This window comes from Filicampus tigris, chromosome 13, assembly GCF_054856515.1.
Source record: "Filicampus tigris isolate MCC_2025a chromosome 13, RoL_Ftig_1.0, whole genome shotgun sequence".
Taxonomy (NCBI): domain Eukaryota; kingdom Metazoa; phylum Chordata; class Actinopteri; order Syngnathiformes; family Syngnathidae; genus Filicampus; species Filicampus tigris.
The window spans coordinates 15,867,112-15,887,329 of record NC_141229.1 but is presented as its reverse complement, the minus strand read 5'-3'; the positions used below and the strand labels follow the sequence as shown (position 1 = coordinate 15,887,329).

At 40.3% G+C, this 20,218-nt stretch overlaps 1 protein-coding gene across 7 annotated transcripts in view; it reads left to right on the top strand.

Annotated features, from left to right (window-relative positions):
• The window catches only part of ralgapa2 (Ral GTPase activating protein catalytic subunit alpha 2), a 118,136-nt gene that overhangs the window by 51,535 nt on the left and 46,383 nt on the right, over positions 1-20,218 (top strand). For all 7 annotated transcript variants that reach the window (XR_015089285.1, XM_086049395.1, XM_086049394.1 and 4 more), the window contains 10 exons: positions 1,208-1,336; positions 1,727-1,855; positions 2,033-2,091; positions 2,289-2,397; positions 7,224-7,334; positions 8,580-8,648; positions 8,886-9,023; positions 13,189-13,366; positions 17,834-18,668; positions 20,066-20,137. Coding sequence is in view for 6 of the 7 variants with exons in the window: in XM_086049395.1 (XP_085905521.1) it covers positions 1,208-1,336; positions 1,727-1,855; positions 2,033-2,091; positions 2,289-2,397; positions 7,224-7,334; positions 8,580-8,648; positions 8,886-9,023; positions 13,189-13,366; positions 17,834-18,668; positions 20,066-20,137 (1,829 nt within the window). In the remaining variant the exon portion in view is untranslated. The remainder of the gene's footprint in view (positions 1-1,207; positions 1,337-1,726; positions 1,856-2,032; positions 2,092-2,288; positions 2,398-7,223; positions 7,335-8,579; positions 8,649-8,885; positions 9,024-13,188; positions 13,367-17,833; positions 18,669-20,065; positions 20,138-20,218) is intronic.

The window sequence follows — 20,218 nt, the reverse complement described above, 5'->3', positions numbered from 1 at the left end:
TTGTTATTTTCTGTTGGTGATTTTTAGTATCCCGTCGAGTGCCTTGCTCTCCTTGCCACGCTTAAAATTCTTAGCCTACCTGTTGGGGAGGCGGAGGGGGGGAAGCGTTCACGCCAGCGTGTCTTGGACATTGTGGCCCATTTACAAAACATTTCTGCCCTAGTCTCCCTCCAACCAAAAGTCTGTGTCCATGCAAAATGCATAAAGCTTGTTTAACTGCAACTCTGCACTCTTGTTGTAGTTTCTTATACAAACCCTAATTCCAATGCTTTTGGGGCATTGAGTAAAATGTAAATAAAAACAGTTAATACATGTATCACAGCCTTTTATTGTTTTTGTTCTATTTATTGTATTGTTACAGCGCGAACTGTTATGAAATGCGCTATATAAATATCATTGTATTGTATTGTATTGTATTGTACATTTTCTGCACTTCACTGTATTGCTTGAAAATAAGTTGTACAACCACGATTGATTGATTGATTGATTGATTGATTGATTGATGCTAAATATCGTAATGGGCATAGGCCTAAAAAAATCCATTGGTTAGTCCCTAGTAAACATACCCCTCTCGCAACTTTGATGGCATCAAATTCAAAATGAGTGCATTTTTGCAAAACAAAAAAAAATGATTCGTTTGAACATCAAGTATCTTGTCTTTGTAATGTTTTTCAGTGTATCACCGTGTACATGTCCCAGTATCATACTGTGACGTTTATCTGGCAAAAATGACTCGATCCGATCCTTTTCAAGCACCAAGACAAAAAAAAAAATGCAGCAAAAGCACTCCAACTCTGTGTCAGATGGGGCTGGTGCTCAGCATGTCTGTGTCCAAGTCACACAAACACAAATAAGAAGTGGCGGTGACATTATGGGACTGTGTTGGGCCACCATGTAACCACAGACGCTTCCCTGACTGAGCCAGTACAAATGTATCCACTTAAATTGATCACGCCATTTTATTGCTTATTGTATGTGTGTTACGGTTAAATCCTTTACGTAATTATTGTATAGTCAAAATTTTGTTATTGTGAATTTAATATAGATTGAAAAGGATTTGCAAATCACTGCATTCTGTTTTTATTTACATTTTACACCATGTCCCAACTTCATTGTAATTTAGTTTTGTACTTACATTAATTCAGTTGTTGCTTACCCGCTACTGCAGATATTGCCTTAAAAGTTAATGATGTATTTTTGTCACCAGGATACTTTGAACACCATCATTCGTTCCTGCTCTCCAAGATTTTTCTTCCTCGGTCTACCGGGCTTCACAATGCTGGTCGGCGATTTCATCACTGCTGCTGCCCGCGTCCTCAATTGTGATTCTTCAGAGGTACGCCCAGGCTTGAGCATCCTTCCATATTCTTCAACCCTGTTTACATCAAACACACTAGTTGATGTATCATTTTCATGTCCAAAGTTGTAAAAGTTACCAAAACAAGTGTATCTAATGGCATGTTACTTTAAAGCAGCCTTTTGTTGGGGTCCCAAATGCAGCAGTATAGACCCATTGAAGTCCACCGGTCGGTTGAAAGAGGATTGTCTGTTTATAACCAACCCGTAAATTGTACTTTACACTATTTATTTATAGCCACTTTATATTAACTTCACTAGGTACTTGTATTTATTGATATTTAAATGTTTTTTGAATTACATTACTAGTTATTAAATAGAGAAAGACATTTCAGCTAAATGTAAATAGTGTCTTTTCTACCTGCGCTAGGCCCCCAGGATGGAGGCTCAAACAGTTCTTGGCTCGTTAGTGTGTTTCCCCAACCTTTACGTCCACATTCCAGTCCTGCGGAGTGTAGCTGGCTCTGATGACGTACTTGTCGGAAATGAAGATATCAAGGTAAATCACTTACTGGGTAAATCCTCAAGGGAGAATTATTTTTAGTATTTTTCATTACTGTAAAGGCTTTAAAGCCATGGGTGACTTCAATCCCAGGATGCACATTGTAGCCTATGGAGTCTGTGTGAGCGGAAGGGCTAGACTATAATCTGATAATGTGTGTTTTTTGCACTTCAGGATTATCTTGTCAATATCCTGCTTGATGCTGCAACAAAGGAACACTGTGAAGGGGCCAGGTATGTAATTACATAGATGAAATGACGTGTTTAAGTTTGATACTAGGTGATGCACACAGAATATATGAAATCAAAAATAGAATGATGACAAGCTTAATGTGTGAGCTGAGATATTTACATATTTTTCTGACTAGGATATTGTTTTTACTTAAATACTACTGTAGCTATTTTTATTTATTTGTTTTTTGGCACTCCAGGTGTATTGCTGTGTGCAGCCTAGGCCTGTGGGTTTGCGAGGAACTGATGCAAGCAAATATCCATGATCAGGTGAAAGACGCCATCAACGTCCTGGGAGTAACACTTAAGGTCAGTGGCCAACTGATGTCATTATCTATAAAACTGGGCTGCAGTTGTATAGTATGTCATCCATCTACCAGCACACTATATGGACAAAAATATTGGAACTGAAAATAGAAGAAAATATGCAGGTAATCCCTCTCCCCTTTGCAACTACAACTACAACCACACTTGGTGGAAGGCTTTTGACATTTTGGAGTGTCTACTCTGTATGAAGTTTATTCTGACAGGGTCAACTGATGTTGAGGGGTCCTGGCCCGCAATCTCTGTTTGTTGTACTTCATCCCAAAAAGTGTTTGAAAGCCTCGATGTTACGGCTTTCAACTCTTCCACAACAAACTCGGCCAACGATGCATTTATGAAACTTGCTTTGGAACAGAAATCCTTAATACTTAAACAATTTAAACAACAAAGTTTAAAGCATAGAAGTGTCCAAAATGTCATTGTATGATGGGGTTATGTCTGAATACTTGATTGTTTGGTAAACTGATCGAAGGATGTGTCTCTATACTTCATCTATATAGTTTAGATTGAGGTTTGGTGACTATTTAAATTGTGACAGAAATGTAATGTATGCTATTTCTTTGCATGAATCAATCACTAATGGCTACTGTGTCTGTAAATGATCACACAATTTTACATTGGACATTGGACATAGGTCCAAGCTTAGATTAGCTTTAACAGAAATAATGTTGACTGTCTTTGAAAATAATCAGTCTACTCATTTCACTTGTGGGTATTTTTGTATCGGCCCTCTATTTTTGGGGGGGACTGAAGGGATCCAGAAAACCATTTGAGGCTTTGTCTTTCTTCACGGAGAGGGACTTGTGTGGTGGCGTAATTTTGAGACTGCTCTCTGTCTCTGTAGATGTTGGCCAATTTAAGCAGCTACATCTCCCAGCTTCCTGCTCGAGCAAACCCCCCTTCCATCTCTAATGGAGCAGTAATCACTCCCCTGTACAACTTGACACACAGAGTCCGCCAGCCCCAAAATAGAGGATTGGCTGGGTAAAGTGTGTTGTAAAGGGGGAGGGGGTTGAAGAGTGGCACTGACAGTCTCTTTTCTAAAAGCAGGTGCTGAACTCTCAGGGCCTCTTTTTGTGTTTGGCCATTTTTGCACTCATTGCATTATCTACCCTTATTACATGTTGAGAGGCATTCAGCTGGAAGAAATGGGAACTTCTATTTCTGAACAAAGAATTTGAAATCACTGAAGAAATTCACATTTGGGTGGAAATGGTCATTGCTCAGTTCGCGTCTCTGATGAGTCTAGAGAAATGAAACATGGGTAGACCTGGAAATGAATTTATTCTGATTAACTACCAAAATGTTGAAAAACTTCTGAACTTGCATAGAAGTTGGTCTTTGTTAGTACAGGTGACTTCTCCCTATTGTGACAGCAATGTTGTCTTCTGGCCGTCGCACACTGCGCGATGCTTCCGACTAGGACCCAACCATCGGAAAAATTGAACACACTGACACACTGTCATTGTCATTTAATGACATACGATATGAAGTAATACATATGGTTACGTGTTGTTGTAAAACACAATCTGGGTACTATTTATACTGTATTTTTATTGCTTGGCGGCATGTGGTGGGCGGCTGTGCCCCGCTCGCTTATAACAGGGAAATTGCTTTTCGCCTGTGAGAAAGCTTCCGTCCATCTTGATTGGCTATAATTTGCAACTTTGCCACAATGTGCAACTGTGATTAAATTTTTGAAAATCAGGAGCAGAGATTCAGCCACTCATGAAATGCACACTGCGCAGTTGTTGAGTGGAATTCCAACGTATCGGCCATTAGACTGAATCTGCAAGTCTAGGTGCTCAATTCCGATTTAGCGCCTACTATATACTTTTATTTTTTTTATATGTATTTTCAAGTGACTCATACCCAATGTCACAGTCTTTATATTTACTGAACACCTGAAACAACATACAGGCATGAAAGCTCACTTGGAAATACGTGGAACACATTGGGACTTTCGATGCGTCCCATCAAGGGTTTTCAAAGCACGTCACTTGTTTGGCGCAGTTTTTACGTCAGATATCCTTCCTTTGGCTTAGGCTTTTTTTTCAAAATGCATCTGACCTCCCAAGATTGTTGAAATAGCTAGGGTCAAAATAAAGCCATGTCAGCATAACAAATTGCAATTTCTTCTCCACTAACCATTTGTTCTATGGGGATGACAGAGTTTTGTTATTTGCAAGCAGTTGGGCTCACAAAAATGAATACTATGAGATGATATAATAAATTAAATGTTAGAATTTACTTGCATATTTTTTGGACTATAAGTCGCTCCGGTGCAGGGGTGACCAACTCCAGTCCTCGAGGGCCCTATTCAGCATGATTTAGATGTCTCCCTCCTCCAAAAGATGTGATTCAAATGATTTTATTATCAAGCTGATTATTTGAATCATGTGTGTTGGAGAAGGGTGATTTGTGAAATATGCTGGATCGGGGCCCTCAAGGACCGGAGTTGGTTAACCCTCCTCCAGCGTATGAATCGCACCAGTTAAAAAAATGCATCATGAAGAAGAAAAAAAACATAAGTTGCTCCAGCGTATAAGTCGCATTTTCTTGAGGACTTTATTTAAAAAAAACGATACTAAGAACAGTAGAGCTCGGACAGACACCCAAAATCTCATTTTCCTAATTGTGTTCATTTTCCTAATTGTGTTGACGGCAGTGAAAGAGTTCCGGTTGGATTTGAAACTTCTGCTTCTAACTACGTAGAATTTTTTTCTATTAGTTTAAAATGACTTATCTTAACTAGAATCCTGCGATGCATTGTGGCCATTGGTAGTATCCTGGTCTGTTATTGCACTTTTTGGTGTCGTAGACTAGGCTTGTCACGATGCTAGAATTTCAACTTCCATACCGATACCCAGTTCAGTATCGATACTCTACACCATTTCGATACCATACGGAACAAATTAACGCACAGGCTTTTTTTTTTTTTTTACTGTAAAACTTTTTTATCACCAAAAACTTAAATTATCATGAATACAATAGTTTTTTAAAAAATAGGACAACTTCAGTATTTAACTTCGACAACCCTCCGTACAGTCGATGACCCGGACCAATGACACATTTTAAGTTGTCTGAGCCTGGGGTAGTGCAAAACAAAAGAAGTAGTGCAAAGAACAAAACAAACAAAAAGAATATATATATTAATCTGTAAATTGTCTGAACTAGTGCAAAGAAATAACCATACTGTGCAACACTAATGGCACATCATTTTAAAGTTGTTTGAGGTAGTGAAAAAGAATAACACCCACCACTTACAGTAACATAAATTGACAACAAAATCTGTAAGTTGTCTGAGTATCTAGACCCACATGTTTATCTATTAAGGCAAACCAACAAGTCACAGATAATAATAATAGTGATAATAAAAAAATAAAATAAAATAAATTAAAATACTTTCAGTTATTGGCTATCCAGAACAGTAGCAGGTAGGGTTGGGTATCGTTTGAATTTGGACGATTCCGGTTCCAATGTTTTGATTCGATTCTGGTTCCTAACGATTCACAATTCCGATTCTTAACAAAAAAAAAATAGAAGGATTTATTTTTGGACAAATCACATGAACTTCTCTGTTCTTCAATTTCATGATTTTTTTTACTATTTGTGAACTTTACCATGGATTACTCAAAGGGCTGTTTTTAACCAGTATTTATTTTAATACGTTTTTTTGCATTATTATCTAGTATTATTTTTCACAAAAGCTTTATTTTTGAGAAGTTCAAGACAATACAATAATGCAGCTGTTACTGAAAACATGCTACTGAACACTTGGCTAACCTTGTCTTGCTTTAGAAAGAAAATATATATGACAAACGCAACGCTGCATTTTATGGGCAAGCAAGGAAGTCTATTTAATCTAAGCAGTCTATGTAAACATATGATGCATATGTATGTACAGTGTTTCTGTATATGCTGCAGCTGCATATGCTATAAACTAAATATTAGCTGGATATGTGCATTTGAGTTTTGAACTTGTTGGTTCAATGTTGCCATTAGACTTACTTAGCCGATTCTGACTTTGGGTCATGAGGCGCAACGCGTCATTCTACGGCTCGGTGTCGGCCGAATGAGCCAGCCGGGCCGACCCGGCCCGGCCCGAGCAGGATCAGCGACCCAGCGAAGGGCGACCGCTGCCACCGCGGCGGCTGCTGGGGAGATCCGTGGGAAGGGCCGGGCAGTCTGCACTCGGCAGAGCAGGGAGGGAGGGACGCACGGGGCAGGCTTCGGCAGTGTGTGCGGGAGCAGCAGACCATTAGGAGCAGACGTTGGCAAAGCGCTGTTGGTATCGAAGTCAGTGGTTTGGTATCGGTAATATCGATGCCACAGCATGCTAGTATTGTATCCGTTCAAAATGTTTAGTATCGAGTAAGTACCGAAGAATCGATATTTTGGACAAGCCTACCGTAGACAGTAACTTTTTGATGTGGCGGATGCCGCATGTTAAAGAAGTTAATGCACCAAAAGTATTTGCCACCCGCCAAAAGAAAGTAGAAGAAAAAGAGGAGAAGAAATTGAAGAAGTAATGGCAAGTAATGTGTGAAGTATGTCGTTTGTTTGCTGCCATACTCATGGCTACAAACTAAGGGATCGTCTCTCCAGCAATTTCACTAGTTTTAACATTTTGGGTGCCAGTCTGAGCTCTAATTTTACTTTAAACAAGTCGGACCCGAGTATAAGTCTCAGGACCAGTCAAACTGTGAGTGTGACTTATAGTCTGAAAAATATGGTATATTGACAACATATCAAACATTAAACACATTCTTCTTGCCATTATTTATAACGTTCTCTGTTTTTTTATGCAGTTTGGAAACAAAGCTGTGGCTCAGGTAGCCTGTGACGTCTTTCAGCTGCTTATCTCTCACTGGGAGCCTCTCCAAAATGTGGAGCCGACTCTGCCTAAGAAAATCATCGAGGTAATATTCACATCCATGGCTGTAAGTGTGAGTCACTGATGGTGTAGTGCAGTTGCCACCAACCAACCGCCGATCAGCAGGGCATTTGGTACCGGGCCGCACAGTGATCAGCATTTTTTTTTTTTTTTTTTTTTTGGGTGGCGGAGCATAAACAACAGCCCCGCACAACGCCCCACCCATCCATTTTCTTCCAAAGGGTAACATACGTAGGGCTGTGTGATTATATGATTGATAATTGTGATATTACGGTGAGCAGCTGTGAGCATATTTACTCCATCAGATGCGGCGCAAATCTCTGTGACCCAATCAGTCCACATGTTCCTTCTCTACTTTGTTTTGCAAGTTCAAGGCGTAAACAATGACCGAACGTGCAGCTAACGCGCAATGACGGGCATCGACGACTTGGCGTTATGATCCAAAGATGAAACTATTTTGACAAGAGAAGTTCCTCACCATCGCGGGTATGGCAATATCTCCAAAACGACGGAGCAAATGAAGCCATTGTGCTCAAAAATGGGCCAATCAACAATACTGTTGAATCATTTGAGCAAGTAACACCAAAGTAATGATGTGGAACGCATGAAAATGCGAGCGGAGCTTGCGCAGCATGTCCACGTCACATTAGCAATTGAATCACTACTAACTAGCTGTGCAGCCACCTAACCAAAGCAGCAATCATTTGTCATCTTTGCAAGTAGAAATGATGTTAGCACCGTATGTAGGGTCATAACTTAATTATGTTTACTTTTTAAGAGGTATTCATTTTCCCTGAGGGTTCAATTTTTTTCACTAGTTCGCTGTGTTATTGTTCTCCATTTGTTCTACTGTTGAGTAAAAAAACGTTTAATAATTTTCCATGTTCATTGTCTTTTCCATTTAGTTTTAGAAATGTACTTCATATATTAATAAAATGTTGACGTACACTCTAGTTAGCTTAGTTTTCAGTACGGGGGCTTAAAAATTGGCAATTTAAAAACAATGTAAAGTCGCGATAATGATCACAATTGTTTTTTTTATGGTTGTGCTATACAAATAAACTTGACTTGACTAGCCCAGGTTGTAGTCAGCTGGCATCCACATCCCGACAACACTGAGCAGGACAAGCGGCATTGGAAATGGATGGATGAATAAGGAACTTGTGTAATTCCAAGCACATTAGAATGTTTTATGACTAGAAAAGAAACGTCAGATTCCTTTCCTCCTTACCAATGTGTCTTTTTTTCTTCATTCTTTGTCCCTTTGCAGATATTTGTGGCCACAGCAGCCTTTTTGCTGCCGAGCGCTGAGCACTCAACAGTGGAAGCAGACAAAAAGGTACATGTTGGAAAGGAAATGGCTGAAACCTGAAGGACCTTGATCTATCACGTTGGAATGGTGCATTTATAGAGGAATGTTTTCACTGATGAGATTTGTTCTCTCCTGTTTTCCACTCAACCCTTTTTTCATTTATCCTTCCCATAACCCAATTTATTTTCTTTAACAATCTTTGTTGATGATATTGCATTTTGTCTCATCTTTAACATTTATAGAATGTATTTCTAACTTCCTCAGTTGGTGGTGTCCCTATTGTTATGTCTATTGGACTGGTGCATGGCTGTTCCCCTGAGTCTGCTCTTGGAACCTATTACCACATCTTTGCTGGAGGACCACACATCCCACAAAGCCCCCCTACTGGACTACATCTACAGGGTGGGTACTGTCACTGTCATCTTGCTGCCAGGAGAACATTTAGTGACTTTGGATTTTTCAGTATTTTTTTAGATTGAAGTAATCTATACTGCGTTCCAAACTATTACGCAATGATGCTTTTCTCTCCTTTTTATTTGAACTGTTAAGATATATATATATTTTTTTTATTGAAATAGCTTTTGATTTCAGCAAATACAACCCCGTAATGTTACAAATTCAACAAATTACTATTTTCAGTTCTTTAGAACCTATAAAATGCCTTGAAACACTGCTCTGCATAATAACTTGGAACAGTGCATTTTAACAAAACCATATTTTTAATTTTGAAAAAAAGATACTGTTATCATTGGTAGGTTTGTTCAAAAATATTCATATTATTTTCCAACAGTGGATGACCTGAAAATTATGTGTGAGTGCCATTTGCATGGACTGTTTATAAAATTCTGAGAAAAACATCATTTGCGCAATAATTTGGAACGCGGTGTATTAAAGCGAATACAACAGCCTCAACTCTGACCAGCTTGACCTTCACCTCTCCTCAGAGGCTTGCCAATTTAAGTAGACACCACTCGTTATGACCTCCTGGCTATGGCTCATTTAACATTATTGTGAAATGATATTGCTGGGGCACTTGGAATAGCTGAAGTGCATGGTTTATTTATTGTGAACCATTTTTTTTCTGCAAAAATATTCACTATCCTCCTACTAATAATGATATTAAATGGGGATCATTTGTATTACATTTAGCTGTATTCATCCCTCCGATCCTTCATTTTTTGCTCTGACTCTGAGGAGCTTCAGGCCTAAATGAATGACGTATTATTCATTCCCTCCTGGCTGGGCAGATGCGGTCAACGGCAGATCTTTGTAAGGATGTCAGCCTTGATAAGAAATGGTCCAATTATTCAAACCGAACCCTTTGTCCATTTGATAAGCTCAGACCATAAACGCTTGTCCTGCTGATTTGAATGGAATATGTCTTAATATGCGAGAGACTGCAGCTGCTATAAAAGCAAAGACAATTAGACAAGATCGGTTGTCTATCAGAACCTAAACAACAAGGCCCCTCTGGGTTTCATTGGAAGTAATACATCAAGTAAGGTGTGACAATGTTAATGCAATATCCAGGCTTAAATTTGTATATTTCCATGCTAATTATTCTACAAGACCCTCCCTTTTATTCCATTATTGAACAGAATTCGTCCCTGTCAAGGTAGTGGTCTGTCCGTTATTGACCTTACTTTAATTATAAATGTCAATTGAAAAGCTTTTCTTTCTTTTCTCTTTTGAAATCAAACGATCAAATATCAATGCAATACATATCAACAAAAAAGGTTGTCATGCTTTTCAACCTGGAAAGTGTGTGCGTGTGATGCCTAATAGAATGCAGATCCATTGCAAAAGCCACATTGCACTAGACCTCTGTGGTGTTCTGCTCAAGCTTCTCCATCTGCTCTCCGTTCCTGCCCCAGCAGCCAGCTGCACCACCCCTCTGTGTGGGCCTGTTAGGTTTACATCTGTCTTTGTGAGGACCAATTTAAATTTGAACCTTTGTGTAAGGGTGAACTGTAGTGATAAATATGCAAATAGGTGTACGACATACATTTTATGGGGACGGTTATGATGAGACAGGAACATGGTGAAGCTTTGTGTATGTCTCCAGCAGACAATTCCAATCTTTCCAAAATGCTGTGCGATGCATATGTGCCCCTCTTAACTACAGTGTGCTCATTTGTCTGTTACCCTCCAAGAACTGTTGCTATGCAAAGTGTAGTCACTTAGTTGTCAAGCACAGCCGTGGGTTCCCCCCCTCCCTTTCTGTCTCTCCATCTCTCCACAGAGGGAAGCTCTTTGGGGGCTTTGGTGTAGCAGCTGTTTGGTTCAGGTCTTTTCACCATCAAGCTGCCAATCCCTCCCCCATGTACTCAAAGGTCTGCTTGGGAGATTCATCCACGTACTGTCTACATTGCCACACACAATACTGTTTCAGATGACGGGCCAGCCTGCCTTCTCTCTGCGTCTCTCCACCAAGTGCGAGCGCATGTGTGCGCTGAAAGGGATTAGCCTTTACATGGCTTTACCCCAAGTTGCTCTACTGTGACCAAGCGGGCCCCTCATTTACATATATTAGACATATGATCTAAACCACTTACGTACAATGGCATGGTACATATTACAGGTGTGTGGAGGATGGATGTTTGTGCTAGGGGTTAAACACGCAACAAAAAAGTCTTAATTAAATCAAATAGTGTAAACCCGTCCGATGGCTGTAATCGACTGTCCCAGTGCGCCTTATCTGGTGCTGCCAAAGGATGCTCTGCCATCTGTTATGTAGATCGATAACATTCTCACAATACAGGAGAGATGGATTCGAAGCAATAAAAGCACCATTTTTTTCCCTCCTCTCCAATCACCGTGGTGTAAATAGATATACTGTATTCCTCTTCCAGGATGTTATGTTTTCATTGTGGGTTTGTGCATTTGTCTGTGAAAACGCCTGCTACAATTATTGATACTTAACCGGGTTTAGTAACTTTAGTAACAAAACAAAAAAATCCTGATCTTTTATTGTGAGTGCCATAATTTCCGGACTATAAGCCGCTACTTTTTTCACATGCTTTGAATCTTCATGCCGCCAATACATTTAGGGCCAATCCTAATTGCACCCCTTAGTCCTTATTCCCCTCCTTAGCCCTCTGTGTGTGTGGTCATGAGAACGAAGGTGTGTCTCAATTCTCAGAGGGCTTGATCTCACATCAGGAAGTGGCGACAGCTCCGAGAAATAGCCCGCGAGTTTGTGAAATGCTGCATGATGTGAGACCTCTTGTGTGACGTCACAACAACAAATGCCCCGTTATGCGTCAATAATCACCAATGTTTACCAAGTGTGTCAGAGGCGAGAGTGTTGTGAGATGGCGCTTGCTCTGGAAAATACTTCTTGTCATCTAGAACCACTTTTATACAAAACGTGATGCGGGAAGACGTGTTTGTTTTTATTTACGGGTGTTTACTTGTTTCTCGCCCTGACCCGTTTTGAGACAAATCCACTCGCCGGCATCATGGTTATTGATGAGCAGTGAAATTATGACATCCGAAACTGTTAGCAAGGTAAAAGAACTTCTCTTTAAATTATGATATCATGACATAATTATTTAAAATTATGTGAACACAAGAAATCACAGTCTATGAAATTGCTATCCAGGTAATATTTAACTTTTTGAGAATGGCTACCAGAAAATCAGGGAACCGTATGTTATATGAGTACAGAGAGTAAAAACTGCTTTTGAAGAGCGATATATAGCTATCTACAATTATTTATTTATTTCGGAGAGGGGGGAGTATACACGTACAGTTCGTGCTGGGATAGGCTCCAGCACGCCAGCGACCCTCATGAGGATAAACTGATTGGATAATGGATGGATGGAGGGATGTTAATCTTGATAAATTACAGTAATTCAATGTTTGAAAAAATGTTCTGTGTAACAGCTTTCTGTGTAAATATCCCATATTAGAACATTGACACCACAAGTGTGGCCTATATAGGTTTTTTTTTTTTTCCTTTTTAAAAACTGACTGGGTGTGTCTTATATTCAAGTCTGCTCGATAGTCCGGAAATTCCGGTAAATAAATACATATCAGTGTCATAGTATCTGTTCATAGTTTGAACAGATTTGATATAAATGCTTCATCTGGATTTGCACCAGTTTGAATGGATCATGGGAATGTTAACATTAACCTGTTCCTATGCTACGTCATTCACATGGGATTGATTTACTGTGCATCAAAACCTTATTACAATATGTTCCTCGAAATATTGAATCTGGTTGAAACCTCATTTCAACTATTAACATGCTTTATTATAACTGTTAGTGTTCACTCATTGATTTCGTAAGCGTCAAATGCCTTGTCAGAGGGCTGCGCTTTCTGAGTGCCCTTGTTCTTCTTCATAAACCCCTGAATCATGTCAACCTAAAAACAGGCCTTTCGGATTGTTCTTGACTGCACGCCGCCTTTGCCAGACACAATCATATCTAATCAGGCAGTGTCTTTGCACATCACTGATACAATTTTGCCATCAAAGCACCTCTCACTGACTGGAAGGAGAATACATAGCCAGGCACACAATATCTGATCAAGTGTTATCCCCTTTCTTCTTCCTCCTTAGGTGCTGCACTGTTGTGTGTCAGGCTCCAATCTCCACACACAACAGAGCCACTACCTCCTCAGCTTGGCAGACTTGTCCGCTGACTACGATCTCATGTTGGGGCAGGTGAAGAGTTTTGAGCCGCCACCTTCCCAGACGACCACTACCGACTTCCGCAGCTTGCTCACCGTAGCAGAGGGTAAACTGGCATGGCATTCACAGCAAATGTACAGGGGACACTGTTATAGGAGATGCTCTGCATGTGTTTCACTATTAGAACAGACACATCTACTGTATAAATGAAGCCACTTAGGATGTGTCAAATTACACAAAGGATATTGAATTTTAGCACACTGCACTTCCACTTTTTACATTCTGGTTAAAGTTGCTTTTTTGGGCGGGTCTGTTTCCTGCAGAAGAGCCACTGTTCTCCCCACTCCTGTTTTACAGAGCCAATGGGATTTATCATGATGACAAGGGGCAGAGCTAGGGTTGCAACTAGGCAAGCCAGATGAGAAAAGAACATTTTAATTGATGCAAGAAGCATTTAAATACCAACAAAATTCATAATGGTCTGTTTCTAGTCAAGTTTTGGGGACTAGGCAGCAATAGTAAATTTATTTGGTTATGGGTTGTAATTTGTTTGCTCAATTTGTATATAAGCAATTAAAAAGTCAATTCTCCATAAAGTGTACTCCTTAAGCATTTTACTGCCTCTACATGGCAACAATACTGTATTCTAGGGCTGTCACTTACGAATCTTTTTTAGAATCGATTATCCCATCAATCGTCCCCTGCACCCTCCATGTCACACACACACGCACACGCGTAAGCCAGTTGATAATTTTTTTTCGAAAAGGTTTAGTAGTGATAAGCACGCATCTACAAATAGCATCTTACGTTTTCTAATGTTGACGTATATTAATATTATACTGACTTAAAAGTAAGAAAAAACATGTTCATATTACTTTTCATATAAGCCAGTGCAATCACTGCTTAGTGATGTGTTGATAGAGCAAGCTATAATATGTCAAGCTCAGTACTACCATAAAGTAGTGACGTACTGTGACAAGGCTTAAAAGGATACTTGATATATGTACATTTGCAGCAGTAAAAAGGTACTATTTTGTCTATAATGAAATTGATCATTTCATGATTTTTCATGTTCATTTAAGGAGGGAATCAACCCTAACCTATTTTTTTTTTCAAGAATATGTTCCGAGGCGGCCCACTAGGTGAAACACGGCATTCTGGTTAATATTGCGTTTGTGGAGTTAAAAAAGTTAAATCCACCCCTTTTTAGCCATTTCGGGGGGCAGCCATTTTGTCACTTCTATCAAATCAAATTTATTTATATAGCACTTTTCATACAAAAAAATGCAACTCAAAAAGTGCTGTCCAATAATAATGTCCAAAACACAACATAAAAGGAAGACCCGCAAAAACACCCTCCCTCCCAACAAACCCAAAGACGCCAGTACATCAGCACTCGCAATACACACACACCCACACCCGCACACACACAAAGCACACAACCTGATAAAACTGTGTCAAAAAAGACATGACAAGGCACAGAGAAACCGTATGAGGATATGGTACGCAAGGGGGGCTCATTCACGCTGAGGGGAATGACTGCCCACGGGCCACGGGGAGTGCCACCATCACAGAGACGCCCGGCCCAGATTAGCTGGGGAGACCCCACACCTAATGTAGAGGCCGCCGGTCACCTGGACCTTAGGAGCCCCTGCGATGACGACTGAAAATGACATCACAAATGCTCGGGGCTCAGGTAACGACCAATCACAGCTCAGCTTCAGAAAACAGGTCAGCCGTGATTGGTCGTTACATGGGCCCTGAGCATTTGTGATGTCATTTTCAGTCGACAGTAGTGACAAAATGGCCGCCCCCGGAGATGTATGACAACGAGTGGATTAACTCTTATTCCACAAACGCAATATTTATCAGAATGCCTTGTTTCAGTTTTAGTTTGTTTTAGTGGGCTTGCATAGAACATATTCTTGAGAAAAATATGTTTGGGTTGACTTCCACTTTAATAACTTTAAAAAGGATTTTAAAAATAATATAGCTATAGCCACCATGTTCATTGAACACGTCACTAGATAACCGTCACGTGTCTAAACGTTGGGCTAGACAGCTTAATGACATGGACACGCAGCTATGCCAAATGGAATGCATCTATAGTTTTAATCCTGATCATAATGAAGCCATATTGTTTCCAGCCAGTACTATGAAAAAAGTCTTCTGAGCGAGATTCCACTTTTGATGTGAAAGATGCAGTACCGGACGGTATTTGATGGCACAAAATAAACTTTGGCGAATGAGTGGAGCAGGACATGCGGCTGACATGGTGCTCGTTCGCAAGCTACACACGCATGGACGATGCTTTAATTAATATGTCCTCCTGCCATGCGTGCATGATGAGCATTATGGACCTAATGACCAACAAGCCCCACCTGTGCCGGGATGGGAAGGGTTTGAGAAAGCACAGATCTTCTCTCAGGCATTTAAGATCATCTCCCGCCTCTTGCTCGTTAAAAACACTCGGCACTGTATTGGTTTTCAATGTCACCCGCTTGGCGTGTCCCATCTCCAACTATAAATATATCATATAAATGACTCCTCTCTGTTGAAATGTTCACTGCACACACACGCCTGTCTACTTGACCGGAGACTCGAATCTTTTGTGAAAATGATGGACTAATATGCTAGCATGCACCTTGTTTGCTGTTTGTGGTCGACTCCTTGCAAATTTGTGCACTGCATCATGCCATTGTTTTTCTTTGCGTCTTCCTAGTTTGTTCCTTGTCCAATGTGTGTCCATTGTCCAGAAGTGAGTTTAACACATTACATCTCGTTGGACCCAACATGGAGGTACCATAAAAGTGGAATATATCAATAAAATGGTGTATTTAAACACGAAAGTGGCCAAACATTGGTTCCAGGTGTCACAAATATGGTTTTAAAAGTATTAAATGTAGTTTCACTCAGCCGATTTAGCTGATTTTTTTTCCCTATCCCTACTGTTTCCTATTGGCTGCTATACACATTACTCTGTATCTGCAAACATACAACACTGTGCAATAGTGTAAGGCAACACCATCTTTGTTATTTAAAAAAATAAATAAAAAATCTTATTTTCATTGAACACACCAGAAAAAGCGAATAGAAAGGCACACAATTTTTCAAAATAATAATAATCACTTTGTACAGGACCAGGCAGAACCCCTTTAAATTGTTTATCTGGATCAAAATGTTCATATAGGATTTTTTTATTTATTTTTTTGCCGTCACAATAGCATTAATGGAAGCGCCCACTTCCCAGAATCATAATTTTTGCTTCATCAACAAGCAAGTAGCCTGCAAATTTCTAATACAGAAAAGGCACTCCATAATATGTTTTTTCACCACTTTTGTCTAGTTCAGCCTTTGCGAAGCTCTCTACTTAAATAAGTGACATTCCAATTACATAGTCGTTATTAAATTTCATAAAGAACAAATGGAATAGTAGCCGAAGACTTTAAGCATTTTATTGGCAGCCTCGACAGCGCATTGCCATAATGTAATAGTTTACTACCTTGTCCCGAAAATCTTAAAAGGAGTTCACTGAAAGAATTAATTCTAGTAGCCCATCCATTTAGAGCTGCTCTATTAAATGTCAATATCCTATTAAAAATATAAAAAAGGAAAATCAACTATCAGGGAATGCAACATTCACATTAGTGCTCGTCCTCAAGAAGACCCATTACAGGGTTTAGATAAAATGTCTCATTTTTCCTATTTTTGTGACCTTGTGATTCCATTAGGCAATGTATTTCCCTCTCGCTCTCTCTATCTCCCACTCTCATGTCCTCAACTTCTACAAAGTTCCTTTGAGCCCAAATACATGCAATATTTGCACTGAAACAATGTGAGAATTTTCAACTGTAGCATCTGCCTCAGAATTTCCAGCTCACCTTTTCTTTGTGGCACACAGCTGCAGAGTCTTAGTGGAAATAACAAAACACTATCAAAAGGGCAAACCAAAGAGTGCCGGCCTAGTTATATTCATGCCCCCACCTCATATTGATCAAGTCACATCAAAGGGCCAGCGTATCTCTAATGTAGCTTGGCCTGCTTTCTAAAGAGCTTTTTCCACTTTGATGGGGGATGATGGTATTGATAGCACTGTCACAATGCAAGAGTGCATCTTCTTGTTTTTCCGACATCACCGCATAATGAAGCCCAGCATGCTTTTCACTTGAGCGTAAAAACCCATGCATTTACACAAATGCAATTCACTGAGTCGGGTCCCATTCAGTAGCCTGTGAAGATGGAGGTTCTCATTAGCGCGCGGCCAGTCTAAACACTTGTCCATTATGAGACGACTCAATGGGCTTTTCAAAGTTGTCTCATATGATTAGATGCTACCTACTTAGTCGTGTTGGGGAAGCTGTTGTGAGAATGAAATAAGGAACTTTTATTAGTAAACATCATTGAGATTTTGCTGTGTGTTAGAAGAGGTAACCGAGATGATAGCATGTCTACACACAAATGTTAGGCTTTTCAAAAGTGTATGTTAAATGATTGCATTCCCCATAGGTATTTTTGTAAGTATCTCAGGTCCATGTGTTGTATATCCATCCTATTGTCCTCACTCCTTTGCCAGAAAAGCGGCGTCGGAGCATGGAGCTGATTCCCCTGACAGCAAGGATGGTCATGACACACCTGGTGAATCATTTGGGCCATCATCCATTAAACGGAGGCCCAGCCCTCCTCCACAGCCTAGTGAGCGAAAACCATGACAACCCGTACGTGGAGTCGTCCGAGCTGTCCTCCGAGGTCTTCAAAAGCCCCAATCTTCAGCTCTTTGTTTTCAATGACACCACACTGGTGTCCTACCTGCAGATCCCCGCGGAGACCCCCTCTGTGGGACAACCCGCCCACCCGTCCTCACAGGTGCGCATCATTGTCCGTGACATTTCAGGTAAATATTCGTGGGATGGGACAATCCTCTTCTCAACCAACCAGGAAGAATGCGAGGATATCGGCGTTTTTAAGTCAGTCGATCACACGCTTGTAACCACCGCTGCTGCGGCACACAGCAAACCTCTGTCCAGTTCTCCAACAAGAGGATCGTCCAAGTGTCATTTCTCTGTCTCTGATCCCCTCCCTGACTCCTGCGATGTGGAGGAAGTAGATTATCTCAACAAACTTTTGGAGGATCTCGGCCTCAGCAGCCCAGAATGCCTCCCCAAATCTCAACTGCAGCTAAATCAGCCGGCCCCATCGCCCTTGGGCATGAACCGGGAGCAAGAAAGTGCCATCCTCAGTGCCATTCTTCGTCAGACTCAGCAGGAGGAGGAGCAGGTGCGAAAGTGGGATGCTGATGTGAGCTTTCGGGCCTCCTGCCAGAGGGAACCGTCCCACCAGGAACCCAAGGCACCTTTTTATTATTGTCGCCTACTGCTCAATGACCTTGGCATGAACTCCTGGGAGCGAAGGTATGCTACATTCTCACTGTCACAGTTACTCTCTTGAGCGTTACATGAACATAAGAAGTAGAGGTGAGAGTTTTACTCGTTCAACTACTTCTTACAAATTGTCACTTCTACATCTTAAAAATAAAAACACTCAACTGAAGTATTAGGCCACCCATATCATATTTGCATTTGACATCTTCCTAATATCCTGCTAGTAATTCAGCCGTTGACTTGTGACTCTTAAGAGAGCAATTTTAAAAGCACCAGAGTGCTTTAATCTTCCCTCCACCGGGTAAATGTGCCCAGCTGTTTACACAAACGTCTTCCTTGTACTGCCACATCTTTATAGTGCCACCCGCAAATTAAAAACTTGCACCTCTTAATAGTGATGGCATAACATGCACACAGCTTGTGGGAGATTGCTGTTTGCACCTGTGGCCTCTTACATTAATCCAAAAAAGGGGGAGTTTGCAATCCCCCAAAAAAACCTTTTTGGCATATTTGATAAAAAATGGCTGCACAATATATCGATAAAATAACGATATCGCCAAAATGGCCGATGCAACATGCATATCGCAAAGATATGCAATAATTTTCATGTGGAATTGTATACTTTTATCTGAATTTGACCAGTCAGATGCAAAATTAAATGTGCATCGCTACCCAGTAGTTGAACATTACATAGGGGAATTACAATTAATGAGCTAAGAACACATTGAGCTTGCTTATTTTTCTGCATGAAAAAAAAATCTTCTTTCAGTAGATAATAAAATTTCAAATGTTAAATATCGCAATATCGATATCGCTATACGTGCAGCCTTATAAAACAGTTGTTATGACTTGTCAGTAGTACATAGTTAATATGATCTATGAAAAGGTCAGCTGTCTCTATCCCTGTCTTGTGCCTCTAATTTGATGTGCAAGAAACCACCTTGCAAAAAAAAATCTTCAAACTGATAACAGTTAGTGTTATATTAACATGTTGTTATGAATAGGGTGCTTTCCTAGGCAAAGCGCGGTGGTGCCTGCAAGTGCGAGACACATGAATGACACGTCATATGTCACGCCATTGTCTCTGGTTGGTTGTTTTTCCTTAGGAAAGGTGATTTCTTGTATATTAAATGAGAGGCAAAAGGGCCAGAATCTGTTGGGGGGTTGTGTGTGTGTGGGGGGGGTCCACAGATCATATATATCATATACTACAGTCAAGACGTAATGCCCGGTTTTCAACAAATTTGACAAAGTGATTTTTTTGCGGGGGAGCATTTCTAACTCCCCCTTTATAAGCAAACCAGAAATTTGAAGACTTGTGTTGACAGTGTGCTTAAATGAGACCCATTTCAACACTGTTCATTATTTGTGAGAATTGGGGGTACTGCATTTAAGGTAACTTATTTGAACTATTTTTGGCCAACTAGGAAAAGTTTCCATTTGCTGAAGAAGAACTCCAAACTCTTAAGAGAACTAAAGAATTTGGATTCTCGTCAATGGTAATTATTTGCTTTCATTTCTGTAACTTACTTTCCCTCATTTCCTCCTTAGAAAACCACATTGGTCAGTGATATTGCTGT